The following is a 20,500-nucleotide window of genomic DNA, read 5'->3' on the forward strand; positions in this document are numbered from 1 at the left end:
GAAAACATGAAGAACCCCTCATAAGGTTGGACATTTGCTGTAGAAGCCAAGCATCTTACACTTTATAGCTATCTGTGAACAGGGATTTTACTGAAAGAAGATTCTATCAAAGTCAAATCTTTGCTTAATTTAGTGATGCTACATTGAGGGCAGCAAATGACTGGAATCTCAAATACCTTATTATGTCTTATGGCCACTTCATCAAGATTTGATTTGATTTTATATTTTATTATGTAAGAACACAGCAGCCTGGAGTATAATACTCAATGAGAATTAAGGAGTATTTATGATCGTAAAGGGAAAAAAGGTCCCAATAAAAATAAACCTTACATTTAAAGGTTGTATCTGTACTTAAAACAATCGATTCTTCAAAATAACTAATAAGACCATTAGACGGGCAATTATTCTGGCCCGATAATTTATTACTCCTAGCTTAGACACACACACACACACACACACACACACACACACACACACACACACACACACACATATATATATAAAGGTGCACCTGTCTGCTTGTGGCCTGGAATAATACGGCAAACTTTAACCAACCAGCAGGAAAGTTACTACTACTCTGAATGTTAGATTAAGGCAAATTCTGTTTTCTTTTTTTTTTCTCTCACTTGTCCCAGGCATGCTGTAAAGTATATAAAACAATTTTTCATCTAGGAATTGACAGTTTCAAAATAACTTTTATTCTGTCAATGACTCTCTTTGGAATAATCTAATTTAATATCCATAATTTATAACTAAACCTTACTGACGAGAGATACATTTGTAGTCAAAGGGAAAGTTGCTGATCTGCATAGTAACAAATATTTTGTGAAATACTCGGAACACAAGTGTGCATGATGTGCGGTGCAGGGAATTTTGACATTTTTTTGACAGATGATGATAACATTCTTTGGGAAAAAGAAATGTCCTCTTATACACCCAGTAAAGTTGCAAAGAGATTCATGCTTACTTTAACGTGCCTACTTCAGAACCACTCCGGGGACCATTCACTAAGGGACAAACAACTCCATTGTGGACTATTCAGTTTAAAAAAAAAAATCTGGGTATTAACTGCCATCTGCTGAATGTTGAAATTACTTTGGTTTAATTGAGCCAACTGGTTTGCAGTGGAATCGCCTAATGATATACATACATTTCATTGAGAAAGACACAGTTGGCAGCTAAACTGACCTACCGAATCCCGTTTGGAAAGCTTTACTCGCACATTCATCACTATCAGCAGAGAATATACTTTAGCCACTGAATTCTTTATTCACTCCGTTTGCAAATCAACAAATTTACGTTTCTACTTTCAAATGAATTTCAGCTGACAGTAGCTAACATCCTCACCCTTATTATATCGTGGGTATCATCATGGAATTATAAAAATATAGTATTTTTATTGTTCTATTGTTACACTGCATTTCCTCTTGTTAATGTGTTTGAATAGCTTGATAAAGCTAAACACATCATTAAATAGGCTAATTATATACAATTAATTTAATCAGTTTTTTTAATGTGAGCTGTCCAGCTAGATGCAATTTCTGAAATCTTTACTGTGATCTTAATTCTAAAATAGAGCTTCCTTTAGTTCTTTGTTGTGAGCTATACACCTTGATTCTTTTTGAGAACACTCATTAATCAATACGCATTATTAACCCCATAATGACAAAGCCCGTACAAGTATTTTAATATAACCTAGGGCTTAGTTGTTCTGACCCTTCCCCTTGCAACTTGGCATTTTGGATGATCTGACAAGAACTGCTTGCCTCTTGAGCAATAGAGTACATGGGTCTTATCCTTTGCGTATGCGTGGCTGCTCCTGTATGGAAGGAGGGAGGCATTCTGGATTTTTTAACTTTAGACAATTTCAGCCAGGAGATGGATGCCGGTGCTTTGTGTACTTCAGTGAAAGAAGATTTTTCAATTAACCAGGATTTGTTGTCCACAATTGGGCGGGTTGTTCAGCAGTGCAGGTCCGACTTGGATTTCTGGTCAGGCATCAATATTACTGAGGAACTGAACATTCCTCACCCCTATTTTGGTGCTGATTTCTTCTTACTCCTTTTTTGGTGTATGTATACTTCTACTAAATATTGACAATATTTATGTAATACACTTATTTATCAATTGCCCCCCCCTGGAGATTTTCTTTTCTAAAAGTGCTAAGTATTTTTATATTATTTTAGGTTTTGTTTGACTACTTGTGAGTCTATGTACCATTTATATAACATACTATATGTATGCCTATATATTGCAGACTATATGTATGTGCCTACTAGTGTTTAGGGTAGCAATTGCTGAGCCATTTCCTTTTATTTTATTATTTTTTTTAATATAACCAAGGTCTCTGTGTATCACTCAATCACACCCAACCAACAGCTTACTGGTTGGACAGCACGCAAACCTCAGTTTAATACCGGTTGTTTAGGTTGGTTCTCTGTCCCAAACTCATCAGGCACTAACTTTTAAGCTTTAGTATCTGCAGAAATCCCAAATGTACAAAAACAAATAGTAATTTAGGAAATAGTCATAAATCGAATAATTCTGTATCCCAATGCAGTACATACCGTTTGCTGGTTCACTCTTTGAAACACTCCTGTGTAGTACGTTACAGTGATTTGTGTTGAATAGCATCAATAAATGGTGGCATTTCACAGTACCATTTCCTGCAAGAGATGCTTAGTGTAGTAACATGCCTGTAGTTTCTGTGGATCAATAATTGGCATTAGGGAGCAGTTGACTAACAGACAGATTTAACTGTATTCTCTTGGCAAGGCTAAAAACGCATTTTTCGTCTCTGAAAATCTCTGGCAGCTATGACTAAATTGTCTTGTTGGAATAACAGTACACGCTTAAGTCTGACAGAGACCAAACATATTTAAATTGCAATATATCAACGGGCTACAAAGGTTTAACACAATTTTAACTTGACCATTTTGTTGCTTTAATGAGAAGGTATGTTAAGCAAATAGGTAATCATACCTGTAACACAAAAGCTAACTTAATTTTATTTTATCATGATTAGATTGATTGAAGTTGTTGAATTGTATATGATAAGCTGGAAAAGCAAATGTTTAATGGTATCAATACATAAAGCAACAAACAGTAAAAACTTAATAAATACAGTATATTGCATTATAAAACAGATATGGAAGTGAAAGCAATGATTTAAAGGCCTGTAAGTACTTTATGGTTCGTTTATCAATATAATGAATCAATCATTGAAATATGTATGTGTATATTGTCCCATATATATGTTATAAATGGGTCTTGAGAAATGTTTTTGATACTGCCAAGTTGCTATAGACAGGACCGAGACAAAACATTATTCTAGAATTATTAAGTGACCAGTCATTATCTAAAGTTATGACATCCTCTCTTGTTTATATCAAGATGTTTCCCTACATATTTTAGAATTTAGGCACACTCCAGCCCTATTATCTCGTTAACTGCAGATTGGAGTCCTTTAGCAAATCAACATATGAATTCTTATGTTACTGGTGTAAGAACATGAGACTTGAGATGAGCTCCCGTTCAAATCAATGAGACTAGTGCAGCCAAATGCATGTACTCTGTCTGTCTGGACACTGATGCTTTACTAGCATGTTACTCCTCCAGCTGCTTATACTTCCTGGTTTCAGCAGAAACAACCAAGGGAGGAGTTAAATGAGACTATTATTTTCTAAACCCATTAAACACATTGATTTGTGTGGAGTAAAACATCCTGCCTCAAGATACTGAACAATACGATTTCATCAACTGACGTATTGGTGGGGGGAGGGGATGTCCTAAAAGTGTACAAAACCAAAATTGGTAACACAAATATTTCTCCTCTGCATACATTCATTTACTGGTATTGTGCATTTCCTTGGTTTGTTATTTTATTAATGTTTTTAATTTTGTATGCTTTTATATCCTGCAATTGGTGTGTATAAAAGTAGTTATTATTTTTAGCACAGGTCACTCACCCCATCTCTGACCGGCATACCCATCTATTTCAAGTCTTGATGTTTGGCTGCTTGCAGGTAGTCCAGGTAAGAAAATCAAAGGAAGTAATCATATGAAGTGCAGATCACAGAAAATGTTATTTGATCCATCAACAGGACAGAAATTAGACCTATGATTAAGAGTTGTTAAGCAGCTTGAAACACTTTTGTATGTTTTGTATCGTTTTTGTATCTTTCTGCCTCTGCCCCCTCCCTATTTTTGTCCTGGTTATGGATTCAATACTCTTCCAGACAAACATCCAGACTTGACATAGTTATGTTTTAATTTCATTTACATTTTAGTTTATAATTTTCTTTTTCAGTTTTTCACATTAAAAGTTTGCCGTTTTTATGCTTTAACTAGCGTACCACAAGCTACAGCCATTACGATGCTGAGATATAACGCTAGACATTGAGACGGAGTAACTGTCTTCAGATTATTGCTGTGTAATTATACACTGTAAAATGCAATGAAAATCTAAAGGATTAAAACAAATTTGAACAGGCTAAAAGATTGACGCTGGTAATGGTTTGAACAGAAGATTGTTTGTTCTTGTTTTCTGAAGTGTTAATTATAAGCAGATGGCAAAAAAGATGATGCTAAAAAATCAATTTATCTTCATTTTTTACTAAGGTATAATTCATATCATCCATTAATTAAGCCTTTTGTAGCATAAAAACGACATAATTAATACATTTGCAATAAAGTGACATACAATTAGCAAAAAATGTAAGGAAATATGCATGTCTTAGCACACACTATGCCCATACTTCTGTGCACATAATTCTGATTGGTATTATATATTACGTGATTTAAGAAAAATATTGCAAAACAACGAATGCTTTAAATTTGCAACTTATTATACACATTTTTATTGCTACACAATCTAGTGGCTGGCAGTATAGTAGAGAAGTTCTTCTCAAAGCTGACATCACATGCAGTGGTGTATTCAGAGTTGCCAACATTTGAAAACAATTTCCAAGGACACTTGACCACTGCCCCAAAGCTCCATCCACTCTGCCCAACCCACATAATTAGCATGATTCAGCTCTACTTAGTTATAATGGTTCATTATATCACCACTGTTGCCATGGCACCCACACGTCTTGCCATGGAACCCAGAGAACGTGTCCTTCTACCCAGTGACTTGCCATGGCACCAGGCTCCAAGCTTGCTTTTATAAGACATTAAGTGACAGCATTGCATACAGGGATGGATCCAGAGCCTGACCTGGGGAGGGCTACTCTTTCAAACACTCACACTACCACACACACCCATATTCAATCACTAACACACATAGACACCCACACTTCAATGTAGCTCTGCTACAGCTTTGAGGTCACTGTGCATCACACCTGGCACAGGAAATAACTGCTCTGCCTCCTGCTCTGTACAGTCCTTCTCCTTGCACCACCTCCCTGGCCCATACACTCTAACACTATATGCAAACACACACATTCAGTCTAACACCTGTGACAGAAAGCATGGGATGATAATAGAGGGAGTGTATGTATCCCCTTATATTTTTCAGGGTGGCTACCCTCAGTAGTTTTTACCAGATGTTTGGAATTTTGCTTCCATGGTAAATAGTGTATTTTTGGGTCCCTAGGGTGGAGCACTTGGAGAGTATGGTGGGTCAGTGCTCCACTCCACAGTTTATGAGCAACAGAAGAAGAGCAGGTGGGAATCAAGTCTGGGGATTCTTACAAACTCTCATTAGTGCGCACCTGCATTCACTTATTAATGGGAGAGACAGTTAAATAGCCTCCTGATCTGAGCAGACGGAGATCATTTGGCTCCCTTTGAGCAGGGAGAGAGCTGTGTGAGTAGTTGTTACTACATGTATCCTCTTTTGTTGGTAACGGAAAAGACGTCCAAACGTCCAAAACTCTGTTTAGTTAGTGCTCATAAGAGCAAGGATTGTGTGCCTTTATTTAACCCTCCTTGTGTTACTTAGAAAACTGTGTGAGCAAAGATTCCTGGACAGAATACCAAGTTAAGGAGTATCGACCACCTGCTTCATACTGCTATCCATATTTGGACTTCATATCTCCATGGCCCGTTCTTTTAAGGACACTTGGTGCCGTGGGACGGCACAGTCCTCTATAATGTCAATGCGCCTGTTTGGGAGATCAGTGACATTCCTTTTAACCAACTTATAGAGCAGGGGTGCTGCAGGGAGCCTGATTACCAATCTAGACCTGCAATCAGCTGGCTCAACCTCTGTCTTCTGATAGAAGTTGATAAATAATGACTACCATTTTTCTTTAACATAGTAATATTATTTGCCCTCTAATCCCACCATGATAAAGCAAAAGCAGATAGACCTCAAAGCAAAACAGACAACATTATTAGTTCATTAAGAACTTGTATTGTATTGTCAACATGTATCTTCCTTTTGGCTATATCCTAATTATTTTTGATGTTGATACACAGCCGACACACTTAAAACAGAACGGATACACCTGGCATCTCGACTAGTTTCTACTTACGTTGCCCTTAAGAGCTAGAGCAGGTTTCTTGTATTCTTGCACCTTATGGACACCAGCTGTAATAGTGAATACTATTATTATGGTTGTTAGAATCATACCTATGTCTATGTAGTAATTATAAAAAAATAGTAATTGTTACATTAGGGTACAAGATGTTTTCTGCGGTGTCAGCCAAACTGGCAAAGAGATTCTCAGAGTGTCTGTTTCCTAGTAAGATATCCAAATATTGTGAACTGCAGGTCAACATATACAAAGTTTGGATTTCTGGATATGAAATCTGAAGAACAAGATTGTTCAGTGATAGGGTGCCATTTAATAGCCTTAATAGAATAGGGCTTTTCTTCCTTTTTCGTTTCCCTTTCTTTTCTCCACCAGATAGAATTTACCTCTTAATGCCCAGAGGGAAGGTGCAGTTTTTCAAGATATTCCTCATATGTTTTTGTCGGGATCAGGTGGAGAAACCCGGTATGCAGGACAGAGACCAACAGGCAGTGCTAGATTAGTAAACGCAGCAAGATCAGGAGCGGAAATCAGCAGCGTAGTCAAAAACAGTAGCCAAGGGTCAGGAACGGAGAGAACAGCATAGTCAGTAAACGGTAGCCAAGGGCCAGGAACGGAGAGAGCAGCGTAGTCAGTAAACGGTAGCCAAGGGTCATTCACAGGAATCACTAGGCAAACGAACACTAAAGCTCTGAGTGGCACAATAACCGAGCACTGAGGGAAACTCAGTGCTGGTTTTTAAATCCACCACCAGGGGTCGCCCCACCCCCTGTATGTGGCGTCGTTAATGCGCATTCCCCGCCCTCCCCACTCAGGGATGAATAAAGAGAGGTGGTGGGACGCGAGGGCGGCAGACGGAGGAGAAGCAGGGATGGCAGGGATCCAGATGTGGATCCTGACAGTTTCCTCCAAAAATGGGAGTTTTTCCTCTCCTGAGTGCTATAGAATGACTCTTTGGACTCCAGAGGTAGTCCTTCTCTAGCCCGCTTTAAGGTTTGTTAATCACTTCTGTTCCTGGACATAGATTGTATTCAATAAAGCTTGATTATTTTTATAATTCTTGTGATGCATACTTCCAAATAATAAAACTGTTTATTTGCCTTCAAATGCTAACTTTCCAATTAAAAGACGAATAAAAAGCTAATTTAGCCTAAACGATCATACATAGGCAGGTTTTCCGTGTTGAAGTAAGTGAGGTCCACTTTATCAACACAGGTTAGATATATATTCAGTTAATAAAATAATTGAGTTAAAAAGCAGCAAACAAAGGAGAAGAGACAGTCTACATAGCAACAATTATGCTGGTCTGTACTGGGACTGTACTGGGACTTTTATGTCCAGCTGTTGTATTATGAAAGCCTTATTTACTTTCGTTTGTTTTCTTTTAAAACTCAGCATCCATTATTTTAACACATAGTCATTTATGTTACTTGTATAGCTCCCACTAAGTACATCTTAATGTGTGTTAATGTTATAGGCCAAAACTACTGTTTGTTCTCACTTTCCTTTTGCAAAGCACTGCTGAATCTGCTGCCACTCTATAAAACACTGTAAAAGTATAAAATATTTGTGCCAGTCATAGTTTCGGAAAATTAACTGGTGAACACAGGATGGTAGCAAGATACCCCAGTGTAACGTGACAAACTGGAGGGTTGTTTAGCATGTATTCTTTTTTTTGGTTGATGACTAACAACAGGACAGAATGAGTTAAATCTGCCGGTAACTTGAATGACTGATTGTAGGTCACGCTTAGCTTTTATAGTTTCTATGTACACTGGAGATACCACAAGGGATATTTGCCAAGAAAGATTCTGTCACTCTCAATATTAAAACTGCTGAAGCGGTAACTATGATGGATTCTCTTTCTTGAAAGGTGGGGTCTTTAATTTTGTTCCGTTATCAAGCCTTGCAAACAACATTTTTCCCTCAGACACTGACCCAAAGTAAGAAAACACTAGTGAGTAATTTGGGCATTTCACCTATGCAAGGACTATATTAACAAGTGTGCTCGAATAATTATAATTTTAATAAAGACAGGAGGCGAGTATTTTGCATATCTTCCTTTACTTCTCACCAATAGCAGCAAAGAAAGAAACATTGACAAAGAAAAAACAACCAATAGGCATACACCACAAGGTATATACACCCTAGCCAGTCCTTCCACTTCCTCTTGCGACCGCTGCGAACCGGAACCTACGAAGAACATCCAAACACCGGCGACGAACACCGGACACAAACTGGAACTCCAACCAGAAGTCGGAAGAAGGCGAAGAACAGCCGACGACCTCCGACAACAAGAAGACCGGATCCATGGCAGGCTCCAAACAGGAACAGGGGAGTCCGCATGGGAAAGAACCTCAACAGCAGGTAACGAAGGATCTCAACCCGGAGGGGTACCACCCGGACAGGGCATCAAGCTGAAAAGCAAAGAGAACACGTAACAGTACCAGATACCAATGATACGGTAAGGGAGAGCACAGGTACACAGAAGCTGTAATATCAGAGGCAGTAATCACCACAAAAGCGCCGAAATGCACGAATGACAATAACAGGAGTAAAAGACACCACAAACGAAAATTACCTCACCATGGATCCCGAAGCTAAACGGGAGGGAAGGGAGGGAAAATACTCGCCTCCTGTCTTTATTAAAATTATAATTATTCGGGCACCCAGGCTAGAATAATTTCCAATTTTAAGGCAAGACAGGAGGCTTCCTATTTTGCAGTTTTAACGCCCGACACCAACGCGGGAACTGCAGAGGATAGCGGACGAAAGTAAAAGGTGCGAAAGGTAGCTGCACGAGACCAGTCCGCCGCCGACAAAATATCGCTCAAGGCCCCCCCAGCCCGAAGAGCGCCCGAGGCCGCCGCACCCCTGACCGAGTGGGCGCCAAAAGAGGTCGCTACACCCGCCAGGGAGAGCAACCAACGAACCCACCTGGCTAAGGTAGGGCTCGAGACCGGCTGAAAAGGCCGAACATACGAGATGAGCAACTGAGAAGAAGAGGGAGACCGAAGGGCCGACGTACGTGCCAGGTAAGCCTGAACGCATCTGGCAACGCAAAGTTTAGGATCGTCGGATAGGTAAGGGTAGGCTACGGAAGAGGACAGAGATTTAGTCCTCCTGTGAATGGAGAAGCGAATACCGTCAGGCGAGAAAGAGATAGCCGAGGCATCGAAAGCCCGAACGTCAGAGACCCTGCGAAAAGACAAAAGACATAAGAGCAAGGTAAGTTTAGCTGACAACTGACGTAAAGACAGGGAATCGTTATCGGGCCAGGCCCGAAGGAAATCCAGGACCAGGGCCACATCCCACAGGGAGTCATACCGAGGGGCCGGAGGCCTGGACAATCGAATGCCCCGTAGCAAACGGCACACCAAAGGAGCCTTACCCACAGGCTCACCCGAAAAACCTACATGGCCAACAGAAACGGCTGACCGAAAAAGGTTAACAGTCCTATAAGACTTACCTTCCTGAAACAAGCCGGCCAGGAAATTAAGAACACCCTCTAAAGGGGCCGAATAGGGATCCATGTGTTGTCCCAAACACCAAGAAGCCCATCGTCCCCAAGCCGCCCGGTAAGACTTCCGGGTGCCCGGAGCCCAAGACTCTCGGAGCAGGGACTGAGTGACCTCCGATAGGCCCTGGACAAGCTGGGGTCCCCCGAGATTGTCCACAGGACCAGAGATAGGCGTCCCTCTAGGAGGAGGGGGTGAAACCGCCCCTCCGAGTCCGTCAGAAGAGACGGAAAAACCGGAATGGCCAACGGATCCTGAACCGACAGTTCCAGCAGAGCCGGGAACCAGGGCTGCACATGCCAAAGCGGAGTCACCAGAACCAAGGAGCCTCCTGCACGCCGAAGAAAGTGGATGACCCGAGGAATCAGGGCGAAGGGGGGAAAGGCATAAGCGCCGGACACCGGTCAAACCTGAGTGAAGGCGTCCGTCGCCATGGCCTCCGGATCTGGAAGCCAGCTGAAGAACTCCCGGAGCTGGCGGTTCGTCCTCGACGCGAAGAGGTCTAGGTGTAGAGGCCCTCGGAGACGCAGGATGTCCTGGAAGACCCTCGGGTGAAGCCTCCAGTCGCTTGCATCTCTCCAATGTCTCGAGAACCAGTCTGCTAACAGGTTCTCCGGACCCGGAAGGTATTCCGCCTGCAAGGTGATGTTGCGAGGGAGACAAAAATCGAAGATGCCTTTCGTCAGATCGGCGAGAAGCTTGGAGCGCGTACCTCCTAGGCGGTTGATGTACCGCACCGCCGAGATGTTGTCCATACGGAGAAGGAGACAGCAATCGGAACGGTCCCTTGCCAAGCTGCGGATAGCGAACGACCCCGCAATCAGCTCCAGACAATTGATATGGAGGGATCGCTCCTCCAGCGACCAGGAGCCTCCCGTTGCCTCGGTGAGGGATGCTGCACCCCAGCCTAGGGAACTGGCGTCGGACTCCAGGATGAAATCGGGCTGGGACCCGAATATGGCCCGGCCGTTCCAGGCCTCCATATGACGAAGCCACCAATTCAACTCCTGACGAGCTTCTTGATCGAGCCGGATCGGCTGATCGTAGGAAGGGAGAGAGCGGAGGTGTCGCGCCTTCAAGCGCTGGAGAGCCCGGTAGTGCAAAGGGGCTGGAAAAATGGCCTGGATGGACGCTGAAAGCAGACCCACCACTCGAGCTAGCATGCGAAGGGAGCAAACCTCCTTCCGCAAAAGGACGCGGATCTCCTTCCGAATAGTCACCATCTTTGACCTCGGGAGACGCAGCATAGCCGCCTTGGAATCTATGATGAACCCCAGGAACTGAATCCGCTGACGAGGAACCAACTCGGACTTGAGCGTGTTGACGATGAAGCCCAACTGATGTAGCGACCGGACCACAAAATCCGTCTGTCCCTGGAGGAGAGTCCGACACCTGGAGAAAAGAAGAATGTCGTCGAGGTAAACAATACACGTAATCCCCCGAGAGCGGAAGAAAGCCATCACCGGCTTGAGGAGCTTCGTGAAGCACCAGGGGGCCGAACTAAGGCCGAACGGAAGAGAGCGGAATTGCCAAAGTTGATCGCCCCAGAGAAACTGAAGGAACTGCCTGTGATCCGGGTGGATAGGGACCGAGAGATTGGCGTCCTTGAGGTCCAACCTCGTGAACCAATCCCCTTCGGACATAAGGTCCCGTAAGAGGTGAATACCCTCCATTTTGAAGTGACGGTAAGCCACGAATGCGTTGAGGGACCGGAGATTTATTACGGGGCGAAATTCCCCGGAGCGTTTCCGGACTAAGAACACAGAGCTGAGGAACGAGACGGGACCCCTGGACCGTTCGATAGCTCCCTTGGCCTGTAGAGACCGGAGCTCTGACTCTAAGAGATATTGGTCTGACGCGGATCTGACCGCCGGAGGAGGTTTGCTTACCTGGAACGGGGGAGACACGAAGTCTATCAGATACCCGCGAACCGTTTGAAGGATCCAAGGGTCTGACGTAATCCGCACCCAGTTGCGGAAAAAACGGGAGATCCTGCCAGCGACCTGTGGATGGGAATAGAGACAGGAAACATCTGTACTCACCGAACCCTGAGCGTCCTCTGGGGAAGCCGGTAGAAGCTCTGCCTCTGCTGCCTCCACGTTGTGGAAAGGGTCGCTGCTGGAAAGCCCCACGGTAGGACGGTTGAGGCTGCTGGGGGTATCTGGAGCCTTGGAAAGAGTAACGGCTGGCGACCCGGCCCCGCGGTCGTCCAGCCCTGGAGGAAAAACGAGGGGCTGGCTGGAAAACCTTCCTCATGGAGAGCTTCGCTTTATTCCACGAAGACAGGAGGGAAACATGACGATTGAGCTCTTTGACAAAGGCGTCGCCAAAGAGCATTCCGTTGACGGCTGCCCCTAAATCTTTGGAGCCCAGTTCTGCCAGCCGAGGATCCATACGGAGCAGGACCGCCTTACGCCGTTCTGTGGCAACGGCGACGTTGGCGTTTCCCAGAAGGCAAACAGTCCGGAGAGCCCATTCCCGGACAAGCTTGGGATCAAGGGGAGAGGCCTGGAGATAAGCCTTGTCTGCTAAAGACAAAATTTGGGTAATGGGGCCAACAAGATCCAGGATCTTATCCTGGGCGGATTTAAGACCCTGTTCCAAGCCCTTTCTAGGGTAGCGCGAGGCGGACAAAAGGGCGACCACATTAGGGTCAAGCTCAGGAGTGAGCGCCACCTTGTCGGGAATGCAGGGACGGGGACATTCAGCCCGTAGCTTATTGCGCACCTCCTTAGATAACGGTTTGCGCAGCCATTTGTGAATATATAGCGCAATGTGCTCAGGAGGAGCCCATTCCGTGGCTCTGGGATGGCGCATTGTGGTGGGGTCAAATAGGGCAGAACCGGAGGGGTCTACGACCGGTAGGTCCGTAGATGTAGAGGCAGAGTGGGGGGTAACCGAGGGGCCTCCGGAATGATGGGGTTCATTAAGAAGGGGTTCCTCCACCAAACACTCACGTACGTATCGTGAGTCTAGAGTCCTGGACGAGGCCAGGTTAAGTGACGCCTCAGAATTATCAGAACCCTCTGCCTGCCATTCGTCTAAAATGGAGAGGGGTAGTTGGAGGGAATCCTCATCCCCAGCAGCATGGTGCACGGAGAGCAGGGAAGGGGCAGGAATTTTCGGGCGTTTGGCAGGAGCCTTGCCCTTGCCCGCTGAGGCACTGTTGCCCTTCCAGGGGCGTTTAGAAGATCTAGTCTCCTCCTCGGACTTGTCAGACCCAGAGTCTGAGATGACATTAGAAGGAGCCACCGGGGCTGGAGGTGGAGGAGGGCTGACTGGGGTATAGATGCCGACATTTTAGAAATGAATGACTCCACAGAGGAGGAGAATTTGGAATCTAGCCATGCCATGAAGGCGTCTTGGCTCGGGGCATTATCCTGGGACATGATAGGATCACAGGGGCTCAGCCTGATGTATATAAGGATATGAGACAGGGACTCAGCCTGCCGAAAGCCAATGTGATAATGGCCCTCAATATATATGCGCACAACAGGGGCTCAGCCTGTATAGTGTGACAGGGGCTCAGCCTGTCTGAAGCCAGAAGCAATAGAGGCTCCAACAATAAACTCTGAGGCACACAGAGAATAAAATTCAGGGCTCTGAAATAGAGAAACCTGCAATAAAAAACAGATGAATAGAAATGACAAACGAGTAGAAAATATAAACAGACTGAAAATAAATCATAAATGGCGACCAAATCATGAAAATACCCGAGATCCGGACGCCACCAAAAACATGGCCGCCGAAAACGGCATCAAGAAGTCAAAAAAGGAAACCAAGATGGCCGCCGCCACAGAAAAACCGCAAAATAACAAAAATGGCGGCGAAATCTCGCGAGGCGAGATCTCCCCGTCAAACCAACATGGTGTGAGGGAAAAGAGCACAAGAAAAGCCCGCGAAAACGGCGAAAACCGCCGGTAGCGGCTCCACCAGTACAGCGAAACGGCGGCAGACAGAAACGCCGACAGCAGAGAGAAAAAACAGAAAGTGTGGTACTGATCCTGGGGGGGGGGTCGCTAGTGGAGAAACCAAAAAGCCCTCAGGAGAGGACTAAAATGACAAGGACTAAAGCCTAGGGAATCATTCCATAAAAGGCAAGAAACATACAGAAGACACAGTAATGGATAATATATCAAATATTATTAAAACAGAAATCTGTACTAAACGAATCTGACCTGTCACTATCGGTGAGCAGCAAAGAAAGAGGAAGTGGAAGGACTGGCTAGGGTGTATATACCTTGTGGTGTATGCCTATTGGTTGTTTTTTCTTTGTCAATGTTTCTTTCTTTGCTGCTATTGGTGAGAAGTAAAGGAAGATATGCAAAATAGGAAGCCTCCTGTCTTGCCTTAAAATTATGTGTTACTAGTAACACATGAAAACAGAATTTGACAACAGAGAAGAACCATTCGACACATCTAGTCTGTCCATTTTTCCTGACGTAAATACTCAGTCCTTAGTCAGCCCTTGGCATTGTCTTACATTCATGATAGGTTTATGCCTGCCCCATGCATGTTGAACTGCCCTTACTGTAATAGCTTCTACAATTTTTGATGGGAGGCTGTTCCGTTTATTTTACCACCTTCCTTAGTCTTTCCTGGTGGTGTTTTTGTTGAATATGTCTATATGTAATTTTACTTTTCTTTACATCAATGGATATTTACATAAATTGTTTCAATACATATATAGTATAGTATTTACAGCATTTTACCACATAACAATGTTAATTGAACTAGGTAAGGATTTTTTTATTAAAGAGATTTTGTGGTGCCAAATCACCATAGCAACTAAAATAATTATCCTACTGGTTACTCTGTAATAGCACTTTACATGAGAATTGTTGTTTTGGCGCCCCACCCTTGTGTCTTTGGCCTATTGAAGGACCATGTCTCTGGAGCCCCTTCCTGCATGTGAACATCAGGAAGATCATGGGTTTTGTTTCCTGTGCTAGCTCTGTTCCTTAAGCAGGGACATTGTTCCCTATAAAAAGAGCATAGCTTTACCGTGTTGCATTGCTTAAAAGTCCTGATAACTTAAAGAAGAGCCTGAAGGTGGCATTCCCCACCAGCTCACTTAACACCTGTATAATAGTGCTGGCCTTAGGTTTTTATAAATACCTTATATGTTAAATCCATAGTGGTCGTTGTACCTCCTACTCACAAAAAAGTATGATGCTTAGGGGTTCTATTCTTTTTTGCATTAGTTTTTATATTTACTATTACTTTGTAAGTATGTGGGATATGCTGCCATTTTGTAAATATATATTATCTTGCAAGATGCAACCTGATCTTAAATGATATTCTTTTAATGGAAATACTATATAATTTTATTGACGTGTACAGTTAAAATCATCTCTTTTTTTCATGATGCCTTTTGTATATCTTGATTACTTTTAAAGTCTTTTGGCTATCGATTTCACTTTAGGTGTTTAACCTTAGGTAGTTATTTGATGATTTTGTCTATTTTTCTTCTCCTGGTAGCCATGTTTACACAGTTTTGTATTTGAAAGATTGCGGACTTACAGATTTCCTGGATAGCATTTTTTTAATGTTGTTCCAACGTCTTCTGTTGGTACTATCATGTTATTTTTGCCAACTTAAAACAAGTGATTTTTGTTGCTGATTTCTTTCATTTGTACATTTTGTACTTTTAGAATTAGGCTTGCACAGATTAGGATGATCACACCAGCTATTTTCCCAGCACCAATATACATTCCACATGTAGCAGACCACATATGCATGCAAGTATATGTGTACATGTTTCTGTTTTTTATTCAGTGTAGCGATGTCTGTATATGTGATTCAATACATGGATGTTACATGTGTCTTTTGTGCTTTTGAATTACATTTTATTCATGTTATAAAACTAGGTCTATTTTTGTATTGTGTATAGTTAGTCTAAGGGACGGTGGAAGGATTTTTGCCACCCTAGGCAAAACTCTGCCTCCTCCAGAAAATGAAAGAGGTAAGTCTTATGTCGGGACTTACCTCCCACTGGGACCCATGTAAGTGGTGGCTTTGCTTCTGGGAGACCAAGAGAGTTGTAGCCTCCAAGCACAAGTAGTAGAGGCTTATACAGTAAGGGAACTAAAATATGTATTGGATAGGCATATGGATATCCTGAACCTAAGGCAAGACCAAGGACTGATTAAGGTATGTGTCTTTTACGCAGGGGAAAACAGGCATGGGCTGAATAGTTCTTATATGCTGTTAAAAATGGGAAGTTGATATGAAAATATGTCTAACCAGCTTCTTCTTAGTTTAAAATATTGGGCACAATGCATAGGAAATTATGATCTGAAAGGGATTTTTTTCCAATGCATTCAGTTTATGGTTTATAGTTATCTGTTTTGGTTACCATAAACCACGTGACGAGAAAGAAAAGGTGTCAAATTAGATATATGCAGTCATAATACTGAAGAAACAACTTAAAAAGGTGATTATTAATAGCAGACAACACCTACATGCAGAAAAAAATAATATTTCAATTTCATTTGTTAACACAACATAGTAAAAGATTCAAGAAATTCAGTTATGTTTGTTCAGCTGTCTACTGTTAAATTGTTTGTGCAATAGGTGAGCAATGCAGTTAAAAGGAGAGGCATAGAAGAAATCGGTATATGAATCACTAGATAGTCTAGCACTGTTCTTGTATGTTTTGGGGGAAATATATTGACAGTTTGCTGTGGGTCTAGGAGAGTGACAACAAAGGTTATTTGGGCATTCTTGAGCATATCCTACTTCTTTAAATGACAAAGACTAATGTAGTATAGTTGGTGCCTTCTATCATGCACACATATAATTTAGTTCTATAAATAAAATCATAGGAATAGGAGGTAGCAAGATTCTATATGGACCTGAGCCTCTAGATTTCTTTTCTATTGATATTTAAATATTACATACTTTTACATGGTTTTCATAGAATACAGGTACTGCCCCGTATAGCCAGTCACATAGCCTCTGGGGTGATCCAGCCCCCTGGTGTCTAATTGCACAATATGCTTGTTACAAGGAAGGTCTTGGATCTCCCCGATCAGTCTATTTACACAATGGAGGTGAACAGCTACTTTTATTTTCTTGGGATGCTTTCTGCGGATGGTGGCAACTGGGGACTGCCACACTGTCCCAATTTTTTGGGCACAAGGGATCAGAGGCCCGTTGGGAAAATCCTACATTGGGAATATATTTTATTCTGTATAGAGTAAGAAACTATGCTGTTTTGCATCCCTTATTTATTTTTATTTATTCAAGTTTACAATCAGTCCAATAAAACTTAACATGCAATTCACAATGTCCACATGGCAGCAGTCATCTTAATTCAACAGTGGCAAGACTTTTTTTTTTTTAAACTTTTATAACAAATGAGTTGCTCAGTGTTTCCAGGTACCTCCATTACAACTGAAGCCTTATTGTAAAGATGTGGAAGGGGCGCCCATTATTTTTAATATTATACCCACACAGGCTGTTATACAGTATGTGTCAGTAGCCTAGTAAAATCAAGCTTCCTGAAGTCTCCATACAGTCCAACGGAGTAGAAATCTAGATGGAGGCAATATAGTGCTGTTATATATTGAACCTGTTACACCAGGTGGTCTAGAACTTTTTGTGAATAAAAAGTAATGTAGGGCCTGATTTTTACTAAAATGACACACATAGCAATTATTAGACAGCTTTCAAAAAAAGCCTTACAAAGTACTAACAAAATAATGAAATTAATAGGTGATATGGGTAGTATGTATGTAAGTCAGTTACTAGGTCAGTTTGTTGGAAAATGGTCCTATAATTTTCTTAAAATAGCAGGACATCTGTGTATCCAAATGAAAAGTTGAGAAGAATGTACACAGCTTATGACCATAACCTGAACCTCAGCTGCAAACTTGTGTTCAGTGAATAAACTCATAAATAACTTAGAAATTCAGCAGATATGTTTTCTAGACTTTTACGAGCCCAGCTCCATACTGACACTTGTAGGGTCACTGATCGACCATGAGTTTATGAAATGGGTTTCCAAGGCTGAGCAGCAGCACACAGGCCGAAGATCACTTCGTGCAATGCCAAGTGTCATTGGACTCTTGGTCATCTGGAGTGATCAAGTTTCAGTGATCTGATGGGCCAGTCTGGATTTGACAGATGCAGGAGAACACTATCTACCGTAATGCATAGAGCCTGCTGTAATGTTGGTGGAGGAGGTATAATGGTGCATACACACTGATTCACATATACTATTATATATTATTAAGAAGTCTTGAAAACCATGTTGATTTCAGATTTAATAATATACATACACTCATTACAGACATGAGTACATACAGAATGTTAACCCCTCTAATACCAGGCATTAGTAGTTTCAGAGAACTAACTCCACCATTACTAGACATTACACACACAGTCACACAAACAGACAAACACAAACACTGTGACAAACTGACAAACACAGTCACACACAGAGTCAAACACACATACCTGGTGCTGGCTGTAGCTTCCTCTGACTTAGTGTGAAGGAGGAACTCAGCCTATCAGGAGAGGCTTCGGAACTCTCAGGCAATCAGGAGATTTGAGAAGTCTCTCCTGATTGGCTGAGACCTTCTTCACTCAGACTCCTCATTCTGGGACAATGCATTGTCCCGGATTGAGGCTGCCCGGGACCCAGGACTTAAAGTCCCATTGCGGGACTGTCCCAGGAAATCTGAAATCCGGGGCATGTGGTGACCCTAGACTAGGCCCCTTAGTAATGTTAATGCTACAGAATACAAAGGTATTTTGGTTTTGTAATGGGATGTCCAACAAGCTCATATAGCTGTGATGGTCAGGCGTCCACACGTTTGGTCATATAATGTATTTATACATAACCCCCAACAATTATAGTGACCAAATTGGCACACCTGTGTTGAGAGATGTGGCATGAGGTTAAGAGGGGTGGAGTCGGCACTAGAAGTGGGAATACACAATGTCACCACAGACCTCCACTGAAAAGCAAAAGCTGGACCTGTTGGGAGTTATGTGTACCGTTCCATGCCTCATTCTCTGTATAGGAAATAAGGGGTTAAGATGATGAACAAAAACTTAATGATAAACTATCATTTTAATGATAAACAATTTACATTGGGCCCACCAGGCATTTGCCTAGGGGGCAAGATGGCCAGTCTGGGCTGTGGTTTTCATCTCCCCTACTCACTGTATCTAATGGGTTTTGCTAATTAGTAATACACTATAATTGTGATATTCGTTGTGGCTTAGAACTGGAATACATTTATAGAAGTATCAAAATAATGTCCAAAGAACACTATTAATGCCTGATACATGGCAGTATCTTACAATAATTTAAAATTGAATTTATAGAGCAAGCCACCTTTCGGGGGTAAGGTTATTTCTCTGTCATTTGAAAGCAGGTGATTTTGAATTGAGTGATTGGCATTTATGCAGAACATACTATTACATTGGTTCAGTCCATCACTTTTGCATTTTAATGGTATACCAGCCAAGAAGAAATGTGTCACATACTCATATAAAATAATGACAGAGGTGGAGAAAAGAGAGATTATGTAAGTACAAAAAGCGAGAAATAGTTTAATCTTGCATTCAGTATGTAAAATTGCTATACCGTCAACATGATTGACATATTGAGCGCTGACAAAGCAATGCCAATTTATCATAGCCAGCATAAATCTAAATCGCTCTTGGGGATTGTTTAAAAAACAAGTTAAATACATAAAAAAAAAATCACAATATCATTTAAAATAACCAGCTATATAGATAGAAGTTATAATAACAAACAAACAAATTGTTACATGTGTTAAACTGATTTTGTTGACTAATTAATCATAGTTTAAAAATACAATGCTGTAGGGGCTGTCTTTTGTGGGTATTAAAATATATTTAGGTTGTACATATGTTTCCATTACTTGTTTTAATTCTTGTGGGTGTTTTGTGTAACTACAGGCATATATTTAAAATTATTTTATTTATTATTTAATTTTTTTTGTAACCAAAATGTTCATTATGTTATATCAATCTATATATATATATATTTATTTTAAATGACGTACAGCTTTTTGTAATTTAAACAGGTGCTTCAAAGGTGGCATGTGGCAATGGTAGGCTGTGCCCTATTGGGCAAGCATAATAATAATGCAATGTAATATGGGAACCCACAGACAAGATTAACACATTGGCCAGTCTGTGCACTCTGGCCTCTCCTACGGCTAAAATGTGCTTCTTGGGAAGCTCATCAAATGAACTGCCATTCTGTCCATAGGGTCAACATACTCGTGAGGAGCTTGCACTACGACAAGGAAAGTGCTGACAATAACGTTTTAAAACTTTAGTGAAGTCACGTTAAATTAATTTGTGGTAATGAATGTGTGGCTGATAGGAACAAATGTAATTTCACCACAACTTTAGTATTTCAGCTCTTTGTGATACATGGCACATCATATTTTGATTTGCCTTTGACCATACACCCTTACTACCATGGATGCCTTTGGAAACAACCGTTTACAACCA

At 41.9% G+C, this 20,500-nt stretch overlaps 1 protein-coding gene across 1 annotated transcript; it reads right to left on the reverse strand.

Annotated features, from left to right (window-relative positions):
- Positions 1-8,526: 8,526 nt before the first annotated feature.
- LOC128497665 (uncharacterized) lies at positions 8,527-18,077 on the reverse strand. Its single transcript, XM_053467829.1, has 4 exons — positions 17,957-18,077; positions 15,986-16,084; positions 12,040-13,275; positions 8,527-8,896 (listed from the first exon to the last, which is right to left on the reverse strand). The coding sequence occupies exons 1-4, from the start codon at positions 18,075-18,077 to the stop codon at positions 8,892-8,894; spliced, it is 1,461 nt and encodes a 486-aa protein (XP_053323804.1). The 3' UTR covers positions 8,527-8,891.
- Between the last annotated feature and the right edge of the window lie 2,423 nt (positions 18,078-20,500).

The sequence above is a fragment of the Spea bombifrons genome, chromosome 5 (genome assembly GCF_027358695.1).
Source record: "Spea bombifrons isolate aSpeBom1 chromosome 5, aSpeBom1.2.pri, whole genome shotgun sequence".
Classification (NCBI taxonomy): Eukaryota; Metazoa; Chordata; class Amphibia; order Anura; family Pelobatidae; genus Spea; species Spea bombifrons.

Excerpts from the sequence above, each read along its gene's own strand:
- LOC128497665 (XM_053467829.1), bottom strand. The coding sequence starts at position 18,077 with ATGACCAAGAGTCCAATGACACTTGGCATTGCACGAAGTGATCTTCGG. Across the intron at positions 16,085-17,956 it reads CAGTGACCCTACAAGTGTCA|TTCCCTTACTGTATAAGCCT; the intron begins GTATGGAGCTGG and ends TACATATTTTAG. Across the intron at positions 13,276-15,985 it reads TACATGGGTCCCAGTGGGAG|TCAGCCCTCCTCCACCTCCA; the intron begins GTAAGTCCCGAC and ends TCTATACCCCAG.